The following is a 20347-nucleotide window of genomic DNA, read 5'->3' on the forward strand; positions in this document are numbered from 1 at the left end:
TGTATACTGTGTATATATATATATATATATACACTGTATATATAATTTTATTTCAGTTCATGTTTATTAACAAAGTAACATTTTTATGCTTGTTTTAAGCTAATGCATTAACCAACGAGCGATACATTTGTTCCAGTATTTATGAATCTTTGTCAATGTTACTTAATAAAAATACACCTTCTTATTAGTTAATTGTAGCTCAGGTTCATCCAATAATATTAACATAGATGATTTTAAAAATGTATTAGTACATGTTGCAATTAACATTTACTATGATTAATTATTGCTTTTTTTCGTTGTTAGTTTATGTAGTTAACTAAGGAAGTTTATGTAAAGTGTTACCATTTTAATGACTTTAATAACCCTGACATCAATCACTGATGATCACAACACTGAGCTTTGCACAGGCTAGTGTCATTCTTATTTTCTTTAGAAAATGAGGATTTATATTCTACAGCATGTGAAAGCTCATGATGGGATGCAGGTCAGACTGTAAAAGTCACTGCATCATCTGTCCGACAGGTAATAACAGCATTACATTGTTTTTACAGCAGGCCTGCATGTCTGAATCACGTCGCATATAAAGTCAAGATGCGTCTGCTTAACGTTCTTTGTACCAATAATATTCTTCACACACAGCGGGCTGAAGAGCGCCCGGCGAGTGCCTGACAATGTAATCTATGATTTTGAGCAAATCCACTGATGACAACACGACCAAACTCCCACCGGTCCAGATGCAATTTAAAATCTGCCAGCCAAAGTCAAACAGTCAGGAGTCCACTTCAAGATGTTTAACGCCCTGATTTCTCCGCTTGCTGCGCGTGTGCGCGGCTGCTGTAGACGCATTCGTGAATTAGTCAAGTCGTTTGCTTGGTCTGCTCGTTTGTAGTGGTTTATGGGATTTTGTGAATTATTCTGTGATGTTTTGAACTTTCGCAAGACTGTTTCATCAGCCCACCGCTGCTGTGTGAGGCATATTCATCTGGATATGTACAGCACTTTAAGATTGTTCCTTCATAATGACATCTGATGCACAGGGGGATGAATAGTTCTATCCCTGTTCGAGCATGTGAGGAAAAAAAACTGTATGCATGAGTAAAGTAATATCTGATTTAAAGCACTCAGTGTACGAAGACATCCGCATTAAAGGAATTGTTCACCCCAAAGGTCATCCAAGATTAGGATGAGTTTGTTTCTTCATCAGATTTGGAGAAATGTAGCATTGCATCACTTGCTCTGCAGTGAATGGGTGCCGTCAGAATGAGAGTACAAACAGCTGATAAAAACATCACAAGTAATCCACAGCACTCCAGTCCATCAGTTAACATCTGGAGAAGACAAAAGATGAAACAAATCCAGCATTAAGATGTTTTAACTCAAATACATAAAGTCTATAATCCATAATAACACTTCCTCCAGTGAAAAAGTGTTCTGGTGTGAATCAGGAGAGAAATCTGCACAGATCAAGCAGCGTTTAAACAGCTCTAAAACAAATATGTGTCTGGATTTTGATGTGAGAGACAACAGCAGATGCACTTTTTCACTGGAGGAAGTGTTATTATGGATTATGGACTCTATGTATTTTAGTTTAAAATGTCTTTAATGCTGGATTTGTTTCATCTTGTGTCTTCTCCAGATGTTAACTGATGGACTGGAGTGCTGTGGATTACTTGTGGATTATTGTGATGTTTTTATCAGCTGTTTGGACTCTCATTCTGACGGCACCCATTCACTGCTGAGACACTGATGCAATGCTACAATTCATGCAAGTATTCTTTTCTTTTAACAACATGAAAATAAAATTCTGCTTTTGAACCAGAAATTAATTAGTGTGATAATTGACTTTGCATGGGTAATTTTAGGGTTATAAACCTAAAAAACAAAGGACTATTTAGATTAGAAGGCCAGAGACAAGCTGGAGTTTAAAATATCTAACAAATAAGCGCAAAAAAATCCCACATTTGTTACTAACCTTATACTATTTCCGATGCATGATGAAAGTAAAGTGGGTGGAGAAGCTCTGGAAAAGTAAATAGTTTTGATTTCATAGTCTGTCATTAGAATCAGTAGTCTTGTTTTCTGATGGCTGTACACAAAAATCAATAATAAACCTTCAAGCATGTAATACAGTGTTTCCTGTGATTTACACTGCCTCCATGCATTAAAAACTGCATAAACATACCTTGTTGCTTCTGATGTGATGCATCAGGAAAACTCCGCCTCTGATCTTCATGAAGTAACGTTATTGAGATTCAGAGCGTGTTGAGGTTTAATCGGTGAATCTGGAGCAGGTAAACAGACCCGAGGCTGTAATTTCTACACCAGCAGGGGAAGATTTTTAGAGTCTTTTGATTTCATTCTTGGCTTACCGTCTAATGGATGTCTGTGTGTGGGTGCAAACACACACTGCTCATTCACTGCTGACAAGCCCTAAACACACACACACACACACACACACACACACACACACACACACACAGGAAAAATATGAACAATTTCATACCCCACTGGCAAATATTTGTTTTTGTTTTAAGCAAAAACTCACTTTATTCTGTTCAGTTTCCCAGAAAACAAGACTTAATTGCTTAATTTTTTGTCTCAAGTTAATGTATCATGATTGAAGGATGTTTAGTTATTTGTACTGAAAATCAAAATATTGTAGAAGAACGGGATTTAATTTTTTTTTTTTTTTTTTTTTTTTTTTTTTTTTTTTTTTTTTTTTTTTTTTTGCAGTGTATGCAGTATTTAATGCAATGACATTCAATTTAAGCTCTTTTTAAGGCCTTAAATAGTGGACGGGCAAATTAAGACTTTTAAGAGCCGCAGAAACCATGTAATAGAACAGCTATCCTTACAAATTGTTTACTGCAAAATAAATAATAATAAAAAGTTATAATATAATTATAATAATGTAGACATAGTGACCACCTACACCCCCCCCCCCCTCCCCCCCCCCGGAAAAAAAATGAACAGAACAAAATACATAAAAACATGAATGATAAAAATATGAAAATTGTACCAAAAAAAAAAAACCATCTTCTTTAAGTTGTGAAGAAACACAATCTTCACTTATCTTCAATGTATCATATGAAGACTTGATTCTGCTGAAAAACCTTAATGTCTGGGGTATATCTATGATGCCTTAAAATGCTTTCTAGGTAGGCAGCACACTAGGTGTTGGACCAGAGTCACTTACAGAAATACATTTGTGAGCTGACAGTCATCCCAGAGTCGATCTCACACGTCTGAGGACTGAGAGATTATTGAGTGTCTGTGGCTTTCCATCATTCTGGCTGTTCCTGTACACACACACACACACACACACACACACACACACACTCACACACACACACACACGTGAATGACTCACTTAACACACAGCCTCGCTCATTCTTCTCTTTCTCCCCTTACAATGTTGAATTAAGGTATAGTGATGGGATCAGATGGTAATACCGTGGTACTTTAATAGAAACCATGGTATAAAAGATTTGCAATAATTATCATGGTACCACGATCAAAAGAGTTAATCTTACAAAGGCTGTCAGGTTATGCCCAGGTCACATTTCACGACAAAATAAAAGAAATAAAATGACAATAAAAATAAATAAATAATGAATAATTAAACAGATATAAATAAACAATAAGTAAAAAAAGGGGGGTTTGGGAATTTATTCTCTTCTGAGATTAAACCTAAAAAAGCAAGTAACTTTTTAGTAACTTCATCTGTGGGTTTCTCCTCATGTTGTTTTAAACGACACACCTCTCCTCGTCTCTAAAAATCCATCTTTGCAGTCTGTGAATTTTAATGACGTTTCTGTGATGTTGAATATTGACCTAAATCTTCACCGAGCAGATGAAATATGAATCAGTGCAGAAGCTTGTGTTCCTTCAAACTCCAGCGGTCTGAGAAATAAAGTCACAGAATCTGTCACCTCAACTTCTGTTGCTCCATTTCAAATAAATGCTGTTCTTTTGAACTTTCTATTAATTCAGTTATATATTACAGGTCAGAAATCTGGGGTATTTTTTTTTTTTAAGAAATTGACACTTTTATTCATCACGGACGCATTAAAGTGACAGTTAAGACATTTATAATGTTACAAAAGATTCCGATTTCAAATAAATGCTGTTCTTTTGAACTTTCTGTTCATTTGTGAATCTTGAAAAATAAAATATATCACGGTTTCCAGAAAAATATTGTGCAGCACAACTGTTTTCAACATTGATAATAATCTGAAATTTTTCTTGAGCTGCAAATCATCATATTAGAATGATTTCTGAAGGATCATGTGACACTGAAGACTGGAGTAATGATGCTGGAAATACAGCTGCACATCACAGAAATAAATTACAGCTTAACAGAGATTCACACAGAAAACAGCAATCATAGATTGTAAAAATATTTAAGTTTTTATTGTATTTTTAATTAAATAAATACAGCCTTGGTGAGCTGAAAACACTTAAGGAGCATATAGTGCTTCAAAGGCAAAACATATGCCTTGATTGTTGTCACCCAGCATAACAAAATACTGTCTAAGAAGTCAGCTTGCTAGGTTTGTAAACAGAGCCTCTATAATAAAAGCACACTGTTTCTGTAAATAAGCTGAATTATAGAGGCTTTTCTTTTCGAAATGTCCACAATATCTATTCATTCTCTCACACTGTGCATGTCAGTCACAGTCGAGCCTGAAGTGACACACACACACACACACACACACACACATCTATGAGCTCTCAGAAGTCAGTTTATAAAGAGAGCTGCTGGAGACGTTGCCATGGTTACATTGATGTACTGTATTCCTGCAGTTGAAACACCTTGATAAAAATTTCAACAGGAAACTCAGAGAACTTTTCTTTTCTGAATCAACTCCCGGGAACGTATGTGAGCATATTTGTACACCGCTAGCATTTATTCTGTCTGTGTGCCTGTGTTTGAGTGTGTGTGTGAAAACATGGTTTACATCCTACTCAAACACGTGTGTGTGTGTGTGTGTGTGTGTGTGTGTGTGTGTGTGTGTGTGTGTGTGTGTGTGTGTGTGTGTGTGTGTGTGTGTGTGTGTGTGTGATGGACAGGCTGTTAAACTAAAGCAGACATATAAACACACATCTGCCTGAGGCTCATGCAACATGCCAGATTTCCATTTGAACCACAATACAGGTGCTCCGATGGCGTTACTGTTACACAAATACATTTTTACATCTTTTAAAGAAAATGTGAGTGATGTTTGCCTGTGTGAAACTCACCAGCTTGATGCAAGGGCATTCTGGGTGATTTATCGCGTCTCTGTGATCCTCTGGTCTGTAGATATGACTTGGGTTCCTCCTTTAATGTGCATCTATGGGAATTTTAAACTGTTTTATGGTTGAAAGTTGTGCATCTGATCACTCAAAGCGTCTGTAATAAAAGTAAAACAACAAAACTTAAAATCTCTAACATCAAGTGTGAGAAATTGACTTTGCAAACACTAATTATTTAACATCCGAGTGTAATCCATTAGTAAAGGTAAGGTAGGTGTTGGACACTAAAGATAAATCATTAATCTTGTTCAATAAAGCATGCATTTGCATCTATAATGCACAGAAACATGTTTGTTCCACATGAACGTTTTTTTTTATGTTTTTCTGCTCATCAAGGCTGCATTTATTTGATTAAAAATGCAATAAAATAGTGAAATATTATTACAATTTAAAATAGCAGCTTTCTATATGAATCTCTGTTAAAGTGTAATTTATTTCTGTGATGCGCAGCTGTATTTTCAGCATCATTACTCCAGTCTTCAGTGTCACATGATCTTCAGAAATCATTCTAATATGATGATTTGCTGCTCAAGAAACATTTCTGATTATTATCAATGTTGAACACAGCTGTGCTGCACAGAAACCATGATGCATTTTATTTTTCAGGATTCACAGATGAATAGAAAGTTCAAATTTCTATTTAAAACGGAAATCTTTCCTAACATTATAAATGTCTTTACTGACACTTTTGATCAATTTAATGCATGCTTGATCAATAAAAGTATTAATTTCTAGGTATTTAATTGCATTAAGCGAGTGTGATTTCTTGCAGAAAACAGGACAGCATAAGCACACTTTACAAGCTCAATGTTTTAAAAACAATCAATCTTGTGTTCACAAACCTCCACAAATCACCAATATACCAAATGATTAAAAGGTATTGACCAAGAATTATGGTAGAAACAAGCAGCATTTAACACACAAGTACAGAAATCTGATAACATTCATGTATTTATATAACAAGAGAAAGGCCATTATACCACACTGATGTCGTGTTTGCTTTCTACTACATCCAAAACGTGTCTCCAGAAAGCCATAGAGCCGTACCTCGGCTCCAAACGGGCTCCTTGCCCTTGCCAAAGACCACAGAGCTTTGCAGCCCATCTGCGCAGTCTTGTGTCCCGGGACGAGGTCTGGTTTACTGTGTCCTTCACGAGGAACAGAAAACAGTGTCGTTTCTCTCAGTGAATAAAGCAGCACAGACCTGCTGGAGCTTCGGATGTGTTTGGTGTATTTAGAGCGTCGAGAGGCCCGGGGCCACGTTAGCCCACTTTCTTACCCTCCACTAAACACTGGCAGCGGCTCAGAAAGCCCTCAAACACTTTTAAGACTCGAGATCATTGTTGTTGCTTCAGGTCACTGTTGGTGGAGAGACTATAACTGATGAGCGCTCAGGTGCGCTCAAAATAGATTTGAAATGTATTTCAGTCAGTTATATATTACAGGTCAGAAATCTGGGGTATTTTTTTTTTAACGAAATTGATACTTTTATTATTGAAATTTTGTTCTTAAAGTGTGAGTTTGGATATTTATTGTGTTTTTATTGATTAAGGATTTATTTTAATGTGATGTTAATTTTGAACTTTCTGTTCATTTGTGAATCTTTAAAAAATAAAATATATCGGTTTCCACTAAAATATTGTGCAGCACAACATTGATAATAATCAGAAATGTTTCTTGAGCAGCAAATCATCATATTAGAATGATTTGTGAAGATCATGTGACACTGAAGACTGGAGTAATGATGCTGAAAATACAGCTGCACATCACAGAAATAAATTACACTTTAACAAATGTTCACACAGAAAACAGATATTTTAAGTGATAATAATATTTCACTATTTTTACTGTATTTTTGATCAAATAAATGCAGCTTTGGTGCACAGAAAAAACGTCATTCATAAACATTAACTTTCTGACCTCCAAACTGGACAGTAGTGTATATTTCATAAAGCTGTGAAAATATGAGTGAAATTATCAATTAAGCTGTTCTTATTAATTTAGAGCTTTCATTAATAGGGTAGATCAAGGCTCATTGTCAAATTTTTAATTTTATCATTTACTTAAATAAAATAAATTATAAAAGAATTTATCATAGATTTATCACTGACAATATTTTATTATTATAATTTATTTTTACCATGTGTGTATGTACATAAGTGACTGTTTATATATATATATATATATATATATATATATACACACACACACACATGCATATATCTTCTACTTTTTCAATTAAAAAAATTAATAGATGTAGTCCCAGGGATTTGTAGGTTGATTGTCGAGAGATTGTTGGATTTGATAAAAAGAGGGGAAAAAAAATCTAGATCTCAAAAATCTGGTTTTGTGTCCCAAACAAGTTTTTTGTAAATTAACCCTTCCTGGAGAAACGTAAAAAAAAAAAAAAAAAAAAAAAAATATAATAATAATAATAATAATAATAATAATAATAAAAAATGTGACAACTAGCCCCAGTCTCCCCTGTATTTATCGAAGCAGATGCTTTCTTAATATTAGTATTATTTATTTTTGATCTGAATTTATGTGGTGTCCCTTACCAAAAAGTAGTATACTTCAAGTTTATTTTATTAAGTATACTTAAGTATAGTTCAAATATATTTCGACTTTTTGTAAGTATAAGTCAAGTATACTTAAATGTCATTTTAAGTATATTTCTGAGAAGTGCATAAAAAGTAAACTAAAAGCATACTTTCCTATTTTTAGTTTAAAAGAAGTATACTAATAGCACACTTGAATAAACTTCTTTTTCGTAAGGGTGTGCTAGTCTAAAAGAACTGGAGTTACTGAATGAACGCCGTCTGGGTGAGAAGTATCTCTTAAATGCTGAGTAAGAAGTGAACATTCATTGTTCTTGAAGCTTTCGTGCCCGTCTGCAGCACCTGAGCATTAACATCAGACACTGAAAGCACGTCACTGACAGCAGGACTCGTTCTGTGCTGGGAAAGGTCACACGCAGACGCCATTTCCACTCCTGAGAACCCTGAAATACTGTCTCTCCCTCCTAACAGAAGCTGTAATGAGAGCAGACAGCTGAAAGCTCTTCGGCTGCGCAGTCGGGACACACTACTGTCAGTCCGTCTCACCTCCTAATCGCAGTGAAATCAGCCGTGAAGGAGAGAGAGACACTTCAGTCAATGCTTTAAAGAGTCGCTCATGATGCAACTGTTGACACTGGAAAGATATCAGAGAAACAATTTCACTATAACCACAAAAAAAAAAAAACCTGTAATGTGTTAATAAAGAGAGCTGGCTTTGGTTTTCAGCTCATGCTCTGTTATATTTCTCTTACATAATTCACAGTCAAATTCAGGTCAGATTTGTTGATCTGTAGATTTAATGCTTCCATGTTTTTTCCTTTGCAAACTCACCATCAGTCACGAGGAGTTTATGGGGTCACAGCGTCCTCTAGTGCTCGTCTCTGAACACAACAGTGAATTTTACACACATTAATAGTATTACAGTTATGCGTTATACACATACAAAACTTACAATCATTAATAAAGTATCTGGCTTGATTTGTACTGTACTGTGAATTATGAGCTGAAGTCATTGCTCAGTGAGGGATTTACAGTTAACAAACATGAAAATGTCCACTTTTTCATACTTTCAACCATTTGATTGACCAGAAAAAAAATGTTTTTTTTAAAGAGAAAAAAATGTGTCTTATTTGTTCATATGATATTTTGGGTATTTTTTGTGATGTGTTTTTGTATTTTTATCATGAAAATGGTGTAAATAAAATCATAAAAGTACTAAAATAGGCTTCATCTTTATTATGCAAAATAGAATATATTTTAAGATATTTTTGACTCTCACCTTACTAAATTATTTATTTTTTAATTTATTTCTAAATTTTTCCTTATTGCCATAACAGCATCAAAGGCTATTTACTTGGCAGCCTCAGAATATTACATATTAAAATAATAATTAAAATAAGGAAAATAATTTAACAATATCTCTACTGCAATTATAAATAAATAAATAAATAAATATAAGATAGATAGATAGATCTGTTTAAAAATGTTGCAAAAATAAATAAATAATAAAAATAAATAATAATAATATTAATTTATAGAGAGAGAGAGAGAGAGAGAGAGAGAGAGAGAGAGAGAGAGAGTTTTAAAACAGGTTTCCTTTTCTGCAAAAATAAATAAATAAATAAATATATTTTAACTTTTAATTTTGTTGCAAAATATAACATTCACATGATATCGACAGGCTTTTTTAATTAACTCTTGGACCAAAACATTCACAAATTTAAATATGTATATATATACACATGTATTATTTAACACCATAAGAGGAATAAGGCTGTTTACACGGCAGACTCAAAGTAGTAGAAATTAAAATCAATATCAATAAAACGTAATTAAATAAAACAATATAAAAAAAATTTCTTACAAAAAAAACAGCAATTATTTAAATTTTTCAGTTTGATATTTGATTTTTAAAAAAATCTCTAATTTCCCAATAAGCGATGTTAAAAATGTCCAGTAATGAAATTCCTGAATATAAACCTTACTAAATAACACAAAAATACACCAAATAGAGCCAAATCCTTTAGTATCTTATACTTCGAAAACCCTCTAAATCACCATGATCTGACCAAACACACACAAACTGTTGAAGTGGAAAGGCTTATTGATGAAGTTTTCACTTCACAGTTCAGTCAGACTTACAGTAGTTTCTTTAACTGTTGATTTACAGTGTTCAGTATTCTGGGATGCATGTTTCAGATGCAGAGGATTCTGACAAGCAGCCTTCACCTCCTAAATAAATCACACTTCATCGCAGGGAATTATCAGTGTCCTGTAACGGCACGGCTTCATTCTGCTGCACCTGTGCATGACTGTCATGAGTGTGTGTGTGTGTGTGTGTGTGTGTGTGGGACCTACACATGCTCCAGCGCTCTCACACCACCGTCCTCTCAGTCTGCTCCTCCTCGGTCTCCTGCTCACCTCTAAGCAGGTAAGCCACGCTGTTACCGGGGTCAAAGGTGAAGGCCAGTGGCTGGATGAGCTGTTTGTGCTTCTGATGTGTGTGTGTGTGTGTGTGTGTGTGTGTGTGTGTGTGTGTGTGTGTGTGTGTGTGTGAGAGAGAGAGACGGACTCTGTGGATATTTAAGGACTGTTATTATTCGGACACTCACATGAAGTAAAAAGACATTTGCAATGTTTTTTTGTCATAAAACGACTGACTGTAATGAATAAACTGCTTTTTAGATTTACAGCGTTCCTACACTGTTTGACTAATGAAAGAGTTTTCCTGCTGTTTGTGATTACTGGATTTTTAAAAATTATTCTAGAGATACATAGCTCCCACAAGACATTTTAGAGCACAGCATAACTAAAAAAATAAAAAATAAAAACCAACAACAAACAAATTTGTTTTAAAATGTGATTTACAGGTCTGGGAAATATTTTTCAATTATGCAGTACTATACAATATTTCTAAAATATTTAAATATTTTAAAACTAAAGATTTAAATTTTAAAATTATAATTTACAGGTTTGGAGAATTTTTTCTAATTATGCTGTGCTGTAAAATATTTACCATTGATATTTCTGCATAATGCATGAAGCTTAAACACGGTTGCATTTGATCATTTGGGTTTAAAACGAGATTTACAAGACAATTACAAGACAATTTTTTTTGTTTTACTGTGTGAGGTGTTTAATTAACATTGACATTGACATTAACTGCGGTGTGACTGTGCTGAAGTATTTTTAACTTTGTGCCTGTCTTACGATATTAACCTGCTGTATGAGAAGTTACCGCACACATCTGGATTTCTTTAGAGATTCATGTGGCCTCCAGCTTTCAAAACACACCTTGTTTCTCAGGTGAGCGATGGACGAAAGCACCTTTGAGACATTTGAGGAAGAGCTTGGCAAACCACTGGAAGACGTTCCTCCTCAGAAACCTGTCAGACAAGCGCGAACAGGAGGCAGAGCAGGTACAAACGAGCACGTTTCTACACTGCATTTCTGTTTCTAACAAAAATATAAAAGCCTCAGGAGTCAAGATGTCTTGGAAACAAAGCGTTCTTTCTAAATTAAGATCAGGCTGAAAGCATCCACACTATTTGTGGTGTTAAAGTGAACAGCGAGTCTAATAATACGTCACAATAACCTTGACAGACACGAGCAACATGACACCGAACACCAAACACACAACAGCTCTCTCTACAGCCACAGATTATCAAATGACTTGCAGTTTTTACTTTTTTAAACATTATTTAAACAATTTTACTGTAAAAGTGCATGCAATTTCTTGTTGCATACAGGTTTTTACTGTAAAAGCAATTCATTCTTAAATTTTTTATAGCATTGCACAATAAAATCACATGCATTGTTTGTTAAATCTAATATTATTTTTTATTGCTTAAAGATAATCAGTTAACGGGTTAACTAGCATTTTTACTCATTAAAAAAATAATCACTGATTTTTGTAATTTTTAGTAGATTTTTTAAAACATGTCTATATCTATTTTATTCATTTTTATTTTTATTTTAAATTTAGTTATTTCCGCACATCAAGTTAAACTAAATTAAAGTGAGAAATGTTGCCTTGGCAACTACATATTTTTTATTTAAAGTAATGATTTTTTAAAAATGCTTTTAATTTTGGTTTCAGTTTTAGTAAACAATAATAACCCTGTGAGAAACAAGTAAAACTATATAAAACACATTTTATAAAGCACAAAAAAAAATTATAAAGTTTTTTTTTTACATATATTTTTTGATAAATCTAAAACTAAATCTGGTCCCATTTCATTAAAAATCAAATTAAAAGGAGTCCTAAAGCTCTCTAAAGTTATAGAACATCAATAACATGATCAAAAATTATAACTTTAACAATATTACTGCAGAAATGCATGCAATTTCTTGTTGCATATAGGTTTTTAGAGTTAATCATAAGGCAAATCATTTTTATACTATTGCATCGTGCAACAACATCACTGCATTGTTTGTTAAATCCAAAGTAGATCAAGTGCATTTTTAATCATTAAACCGACTGAGAAGGTGATTCCTCAGTGAGCTGTTTGTGATGTGTTGCTGTTGTTGTTTTTAGAGATGTCTGCTCAGAGGAGGGTGCGAGAGGTGAGTCTGAGATCACATGACAGCTGGAGATTCACGGCCTGCAGACCATCTGAACATGACCTCTCTCACACACACTTACCGCTGCATTAATAAACCTTCTGTGTCCTGCAGGAAGCTCCAAACGTCCAGCAGGCCCCAAAGATGATTCCTCGGGAACATCCGGTCTCCGGTGCCAGTAGGTCGCTCGGATCACCTGCAAAACTCAAACTCATCCGCACTCTTTCAATCTGTTCTTGTAGTATATGGGGAAGGTTTTCGCTGTTATATTAGAATTTTCCCCTAGGTGGCAACAGCAGTGCAGTAGTTAAAACGGGATGTGTAGAGCTAGCTGAAGAAGAATCTGCCAGCCTGTTATGCTCTGTGTTTGATCATGCCAGCATGAAGTAAAGCTTTTTGGCTATACGCTACCTCGCTGTACGTCTTCCTTTATGAGTACGCAGGATACTACATTTGGCGATGAGGATGGGATGCGGGTGAGCTCAGAAGAGAAAGAGCAATAGGAAGTTGGAGAGTGCAAGTACGCTGGAACTAGGCGGATGTCGGATGACGAGGAAGCTAACGTTAATCAAGACGTCAAGATGGCTATGGCAATGGTAGGAACACTTACTGCTTTTGACAGTCAGACCCAAACATGGGAGGAATATGTCGAAGTGTTGGGACATTTTTTCGTTGCCAATGGGATCGGGGATGAAGAAAAAAAAGAGGGCAATATTGTTAAGTTCTGTGGGTAGTCGGACATACAGTTTAATGAGGAACTTATTGAGCCCGAACAAGCCTGGGGAAAAGTCATATAAGGATTTGACTGATCTGCTGCAGTTACATTATAACCCGAAGCCCAGTGAAATAGTCCAAAGATTTAAGTTTAATTCCAGGACTAGGGCAGCGAAATGAAACGGTGACAGAGTATGTGGCAGTGCTACGAGAGCTCGCTCAACATTGCAACTACGGCGATAAATTGAGGAGATGCTACGCGACAGGATCGTGTGTGGCATAGCGGATGATCGCATGCAGACGAGATTGTTGGCGGAGTCTGAGCTCACATTTGAAAAAGCTTTGAAAGTGGTGTTGGCCATGGAGACAGCAAGTAGGGATGTGCGTGATTTGCAACTGAAAACATTGGAGGGCACCGTGAGCACAACTGCATCACAAATGTCAGTGCATAATGTGGAGTTAAACCAGAGAGGGCCAGGGAAGGCAACCCCGTTGACCTGCTACAGGTGTGGGGGTGGACATTTGGCAAGAGACTGTCGTTTTATTAATGAAAAGTGCCATGCTTGTGGGAAAAGGGGACATTTGAAGAGAGTGTGCAAGTCCTCGCCTTTTGCAGACCAGAGTTTTAAGGGGGGAGGAAAAAACAAGCAGTCTGTAGGAAATTTCAGAAATGATAAAAAGCAATGGGCGCATCATATAAGGGAATTTCCAGAGAATGTCACTAGTGATGAAGAAGTATTTACGATGTATAATCTAACAGAGCCAAAGTTACGAAAGTAGACCCCATTACTGCAGAGCTTAACATGAATAAGAACATTGTGGAATTTGAAGTGGATACTGGTTGTAGTGTGACGATTTTGTCAAAGGCTGAGTATGCCAAGTTATGGACTGCAGGGGGTGTGCACGAGAATTGCAGGACTGCTCAATGACTTTGAAAACCTACACGGGCGAAAAAAGTACCAACACTAGGAGCAGCAGAGGTTATCGTAAAGTACAAAGGCCAAGTTAAACAGCTTACCAGTAGTGGTTGTAGCAGGGTCAGGACCAAATCTGTTAGGGCCGGGCCTGGATAAAAGGAGCTGGGAATGAACTGTGTTCATATCAATAAGATGGAGCAGCCAGAATTGACATTGCAGGATGTGCTAAGGCAGCATGAAGAGGTTTTCAAGGAGGAACTGGGTACCTGGAGAGGCCCACCAGCGAAAATTTATGTTAAAGAAGGCGTGGCTCCTAAGTTTTTATAAACCCAGGCCGGTGCCCTATGCGATGAGGAAGAAGGTGGAAATGGAGCTAGAGAGACTCATGAACCAGGGAATTATTGAGCCCGTGAAATTCTCAGAGTGGGCAGCCCCGATTGTGCCGGTGTTAAAAGCTGATAATTCTGTGCGCATTTGTGGAGACTACAAACTCACTGTAAACCAGGTATCGAAGCTCGAGCAGTATCCAATACCGAGATTGGAGGACTTGTTTGAGAAGATGTCAAGCGGTGAAAAGTTCAGTAAGCTGGACCTGAGCCATGCGTATCAGCAAGTATTACTGGATGAGACATCTAAGCCATATGTCACCATTAATACACACCAGGGTTTGTTCCAGTGAATCGGTTGCCCTTTGGGGTTTCCTCCAGTCCAGCCATATTCCAACGATTGATGGAGAGTCTGGTGGGCGGCATCCCGAACGTGGCTGTCTATTTGGACGACATTTTGCTGACAGGCCAGAGTGACCAAGGTCACCTTACAACACTGAATCAGGTGTTAACGCGGCTGCAGGAAGCTGGTCTTCGCCTAAAGCGTAACAAATGTGTGTTCCTGGAGCAGGAAGCAGAGGTTCCTGGGTTATAAAGTGGATGCTTCTGGACTTCATCCTTTTGCCACATAAGGTCCGGGCTATACAAGAAGCACCAGCACCGACCAATGTCACAGAACTGAGAGCGTACCTGGGTCTGCTGAACTATACAACAGGTTCCTGCCACACCTGTCAACTTTGTTGGCACCTTTACATGAACTGTTAAAGAAGGGAACCACTTGGAAATGGGAGGCAGAGCAAGAGAACGCTTTTGAGGAGTCTAAGCGACTTATGCAGTCATCGGATGTGTTAGTGCATTATGACAGTCAAAAAGATCTGATCCTGTCCTGCGATGCTTCTCCTTATGGAGTGGGCGTGGTGTTGTCGCATCGCATGCCCAATGGCCAGGAGAGACCGATCAGTTTTATGTCGAGGACACTAACGTCAGCTGAAGCGAATTATTCCCAACTGGACAAAGAAGGTCTGGCGGTGATATTTGGCATTCAGCGGTTTCATAAATATTTATATGGACGAAGGGTTTGTCATTTGCACTGATCATAAACCATTACTGTCTCTCTTCAATGAGATGAAGGCTGTGCCTCAAATGGCTTCCCCTCGTATACAGAGGTGGGCAGTAACCTTGAGAGCGTATGAGTATGAGATGGTTTACAAGCCGGGGAAACATCATAGCAATGCTGATGCGTTGAGTCGACTCCCTCTTCCTCAACAGGCTGTCAAGAGAGGACAGGAGGAACGAGTGCTGATGATGGGAGAATGTGACCCTCGTCTCGGCAGCTGCAATGAGTAGATGGACCGGCCGAGATCCTGTGTTGTCCAGAGTGGTGCAGCTTGTCCAACATGGTTGGCCGCCTCAAGACTGGGACCCAGCTTTTCAACCATATGCTGTTAGGAAAACAGAGCTGAGTGTGCAGGATGGGTGTGTACTGTGGGGGTTCACGCATAGTGGTGCCCGCCACCAGGCCGGGATGCCTTGATACAGCAACTCCATCACGGTCACATCGGCATCACTAGAATGAAGGCATTAGCGCGAAGCTATTTCTGGTGGCCCAAGTTAGATGCCGACATCGAAGCTGTAGTTAAAAGATGTGTTGTATGCCAAGAACATCGTAATTCACCAGCTCCAGCACCACTTCATCCTTGGGAGTGGCCGAGCAAACCATGGCAAAGGTTACACATTGATTATGCGGGACCATTCATGGGACACCTGTTTTTGATCCTGATGGACGCTCATTCCAAATGGATGGATGTTTTATCCTGTAACAACCTCAACTTCAGCCATTACGATTGAGTGTCTCCGGAAGAGTTTTAGCAATCAAGGAATTCCAGAAACAATTGTGTCCGATAACGGCTCATGTTTTGTGAGTGCCGAATTCAGAGAGTTTATGCAGAAAAATGGAATTGAACACATTACTTCTGCTCCTTATCATGCTTCCTCCAATGGTTGTGCTGAGCGCGCAGTCCAGACATTTAAGTCAATGATGAAGAAGGCGGGTGCCGGAAGCCTGATTACTAAAGTGTCAAGAGTGCTGTTTAGTTACCGCATTACACCACAGTCCACTACTGGGCTGTCGCCTGCTGAAATGTTACAAGGCAGGAAATTGAGATCGACCTTAGACCTAATTCATCCGGACCGAAGAAGGAAGGTGGAACGGAAGCAGTGCATTCAAAAGAAACAGCATGACAAGCAAGGTTTAGGGAGGAGGTTTCCAGGAGGGAGACGCCGTGATCACGAAGAATTTTAGTCATGGACCTAAGTGGATTCCTGGGTTCATTGCCAAGATCACAGGTCCTGTCTCCTACAAGGTCATGCTAGGAGACGGTAACATTGTACGCAGGCACGTTGACCAGATATTTGGCAAGTTCGGAAGATAAGGATTTGGCAGAACCAGAGATTATGGAACCTATGGAACTAGGGAACCAGCTGTTGTCTGAATCGGCAGCTGCAGCTTTTGCAGCACCAGAGAGTTCCATTCTGGAGGAAAGCTGTTTGGTTCCAGAAGCAGACACTGAGGGTATGGCAAGGCCTGTTTTTAGAACAGGCCAAAACATCAGGGCTGGATATTCAAACTCCAGGTACTCCAATGCAGTCACAATCCTCGACTGCCGTGGTACGAAGGTCGTCGAGACCTGTATCCAAGCCTCGTTATTTAAAGGACTATGAGTGTTAAAACAAAAAAAACAAAAAAAAAAAAAAAAAAAAGTTTTTTTCAAGAAGTGTACTGTATGTTGTAAAAGCTTAAGGGGGGAGAATGTAGTATATGGGGAAGGTTTTCGCTGTGTATATATTAGAATTTTCCCCTAGGTGGCAACAGCAGTGCAGTAGTTAAAACGGGATGTGTAGAGCTAGCTGAAGAAGAATCTGCCAGCCTGTTATGCTCTGTGTTTGATCATGCCAGCATGAAGTAAAGCTTTTTGGCTATACGCTACCTCGCTGTCCGTCTTCCTTTATGAGTACGCAGGATACTACAGTTCTTGACCTCCATTTGTGGTTTAATTTTAGACCATCAGTATTCACTCGGGTCAAACTAATGCATGACCAAAAACATCCTGTAAAAATATCTCCCAACAGTAACTGTGTACTAAACCACATCGACCAGAAAAAAAAATCTCGTCAGAACGTTTTGAAAGTGAATTGTAATAGTTTTGTGAGTGAACGCTTCATACAGTTTTGAAACTGAATGAAAAAGTTCTGGTAAGAACGCAATCGTTTTACGAGAGAACGCAAAAGTTTTGAAAGCAAACAAAAATAATTCTAGTCAGAATGTTTTGAAAGTGAACGAAAAATGATTGTAATATTTTTGCTAGTAAAGTTTCGAAAGTGAATGAAAAGGTTCTAGTAAGAACGCAATCGTTTTACGAGAGAACGCAAAAGTTTTGAAAGCAAACAAAAATAATTCTAGTCAGAATGTTTTGAAAGTGAACGAAAAATGATTGTAATATTTTTGCTAGTAAAGTTTCGAAAGTGAATGAAAAGGTTCTAGTTAGAAAGCAATCATTGTACGAGAGAACGCAAAAGATTTAAAAGTGAACGAAAAAAAAATTGTCAGAACATTTTGAAAGTGAACGAAAAAATTCTAGTAATAGTTTTGTGAGTGAACTCTTTGTAAAGTTTCGAAAGTGAATGAAAAGGTTCTGGTCAGAAAGCAATCATTTTAGAGAGAACGCAAATGTTTTGAAAGTGAACGAAAAAATTATTGTAATAGTTTTGCAAGTAAAGGCTTCATAAAGTTTTGAAAGTGAATGAAAAAGTTATGGTCAGAACGCAATCGTTTTACGAGAGAACGCAAAAGTTTTGAAAGCAAACAAAAATAATTCTCGTCAGAACATTTTGAAAGTGAACGAAATAATTCTTGAAAGTTTTGTGAGTGAAGGCTTTGTAAAGTTTTGAAAGCGAATGAAAAGGTACTTGTCAGAACGCAATCGTTTTACAAGAGAACGCAAAAGTTTTGAAATCTAATGAAAGGTTGTCACCGGAACGCAATATTTTGCTAGTGAACGCAAAGTTTCTCGTCAGAACGCAAACTCATCTAAATATAATTTTCCTTTCCATCTCATATTTGTTTATATTCACCATGTTACACATAATTAAGATGTGTAGCAGCAGAACGACTCTCTTGTTTTATGTCCTGTGCAGCAGCGTCGTTACGCAGAGCGCTGTCCGTCCAGAACCTGACGCAGACCGAGACGCCGTGGGAAGGTGTGACGCTGAACAGGTGTCTGATCGCAGCCATAACCATCCTGCTGCTGAGCTCCGGCCTACAGAGAATACATGGCAAGTGTGTTTATACCAAATACAGCCCTAAACACTCATAACATCTAGAAACATCACACTCTAAGATGACTGAGACGTTTTCTCCTCGCGCAGAGGTCGTCAGAGGACGTAAAGACGTCAGTGAAGAGCTCACAGCACTGCACGACAGACACGCTCTGATTAAAAGAGGGAAAATAACACAGCATGAGGTAAGCACAAAAACAAACACAAAGTCTATGAATGTAAACATATCGCTTTGGCTAATAAAGTGTTGTTTTTCTGTGTAAAGTCGCGCTAGACTGAGTATTATTCAGCCGGGTAAATGAAACCGGCGCTACTTTTATGTGTCTCGTATCACTCCGCGAACTCGCGATTTTTATTTTATTTTACACAGTAATCGCCACCGAGCGTCTTAGTTATTTAATAATGTGGCGATTAAATTATTAATGTTATTAATATTGTTTTAATATTGTACATATTGCGATGGACTATTTTTCTTAGCGGCGGAAGCTTCACGATAATATATAGATTTTTTTTATTTTTTATTATTAAATCCATTCAAATCAATATTTCATGTTAATATGAGCAACAGTGTAATAATAAGAATAATGCACGGTTAGGCTATCATTATTAATTATTATCCACAGGGACACTATAGAAATACTGCACAGATTTAGACAAGTATTGCACATATATGTATGTAAATATAATAATCATTCTCATCTGAATTTATACTCTTAGCCTTACACTTCCTTATGGGACACATTGTTCTGGTGGATTGATGATGATGATGATGATGATGAAGGCAAATCCAAGAGAGTGAGTCGCGGGAGAGTTTCCAGGGGCCTCAGACACCGGGCCCTTCCGGACCTCAGGCTCCTGAAGAAAAGAGAGACTAAATTCACTGAGCGCAGAAGAAGAAGAAGAGGACGACGAGAAGAAGATGAGACTAAAGAGAGACTGACAAAAGAGAAAGAGATGAAAGTCAAGAAAGTGGAAGAAGAAGAGGAGGAGGACACAGAGGAGATGAAGAAACCAAAGAAAGCAGTGAAAGAGAGCAAGCTAAAACAGTGATGGACAGATAATGAGTGCATAAAGAAAACAGGGATGGCTTATGTGCTTGATTATATTGAAAAAAAATCTTAATGGTCCTAAAGAGAGTCATTTCTTTAGCAAAATGTGTTTTGTTTTGATTACAGGGTGAAATATGTTCTTAACAGGTTTGTAATATCCTGATACCTACTCAGTTAATGATAAAAAAAAAGGTATAATATGGTGCTTTTTTGTTTTGTAAAATCTGTTTCAGAGACTTCATGGTCATTGAAGACATAAGACCCTTGAGATTTTTACACAAATTTTTGCAATTATGACCGCAAGCTCATCTCACAAACCTCATATTCTGCTAGAGGACATTAAATTGCATTAATAATTGTTATATCACATTAACACATAATTAATAACAATAACAAGAATTAGTTTATTAGTACTTCAGCGCCGTTTTCTTTTTAAGATGGTTTTTAAGTAATATTTAAGACAAAGCTGTCTTAAAGTAATGCGATGCAGAAATAATTTTTTTTTTTTTAAATATATGTTTATAGTGTTTTGTGTTTTCTTGAGTACTTTTTCAAAGTTGCTTAAAGGAATAGTTCAGCCAAAA

At 37.3% G+C, this 20347-nt stretch overlaps 1 protein-coding gene and 1 long non-coding RNA gene across 4 annotated transcripts; one reads left to right on the plus strand and one right to left on the minus strand.

Moving 5' to 3' along the window:
• Window positions 1-1800: 1800 nt before the first annotated feature.
• Window positions 1801-10399, minus strand: LOC109062558. Its single transcript, XR_006153343.1, has 8 exons — window positions 10218-10399; window positions 8691-8740; window positions 8406-8493; window positions 5245-5395; window positions 3197-3299; window positions 2370-2430; window positions 2183-2282; window positions 1801-2020 (listed from the first exon to the last, which is right to left on the minus strand). It is a non-coding gene; the product is annotated as an uncharacterized LOC109062558 (long non-coding RNA).
• On the plus strand, window positions 10207-20288 carry LOC109086163. 3 transcript variants are annotated; one of them, XM_042713534.1, is made up of 7 exons: window positions 10207-10290; window positions 11166-11278; window positions 12397-12425; window positions 12537-12600; window positions 18574-18711; window positions 18805-18899; window positions 19432-20288. In XM_042713534.1, the coding sequence occupies exons 2-7, from the start codon at window positions 11173-11175 to the stop codon at window positions 19762-19764; spliced, it is 765 nt and encodes a 254-aa protein (XP_042569468.1). In that variant the 5' UTR covers window positions 10207-10290; window positions 11166-11172; the 3' UTR covers window positions 19765-20288. The 3 variants fall into 3 exon arrangements, with proteins under 3 accessions (XP_042569468.1, XP_042569484.1, XP_042569477.1); XM_042713550.1 differs by having other exon boundaries at window positions 18577-18711; XM_042713543.1 differs by lacking the exon at window positions 10207-10290 and having other exon boundaries at window positions 10991-11278.
• The last annotated feature ends 59 nt before the right edge of the window (window positions 20289-20347 follow it).

The sequence above is a fragment of the Cyprinus carpio genome, chromosome A2 (genome assembly GCF_018340385.1).
Source record: "Cyprinus carpio isolate SPL01 chromosome A2, ASM1834038v1, whole genome shotgun sequence".
Classification (NCBI taxonomy): domain Eukaryota; kingdom Metazoa; phylum Chordata; class Actinopteri; order Cypriniformes; family Cyprinidae; genus Cyprinus; species Cyprinus carpio.

Excerpts from the sequence above, each read along its gene's own strand:
- LOC109086163 (XM_042713534.1), top strand. The coding sequence starts at position 11,173 with ATGGACGAAAGCACCTTTGAGACATTTGAGGAAGAGCTTGGCAAACCA. Across the intron at positions 11,279-12,396 it reads GCGAACAGGAGGCAGAGCAG|AGATGTCTGCTCAGAGGAGG; the intron begins GTACAAACGAGC and ends TGTTGTTTTTAG. Across the intron at positions 12,601-18,573 it reads ACATCCGGTCTCCGGTGCCA|CAGCGTCGTTACGCAGAGCG; the intron begins GTAGGTCGCTCG and ends TGTCCTGTGCAG.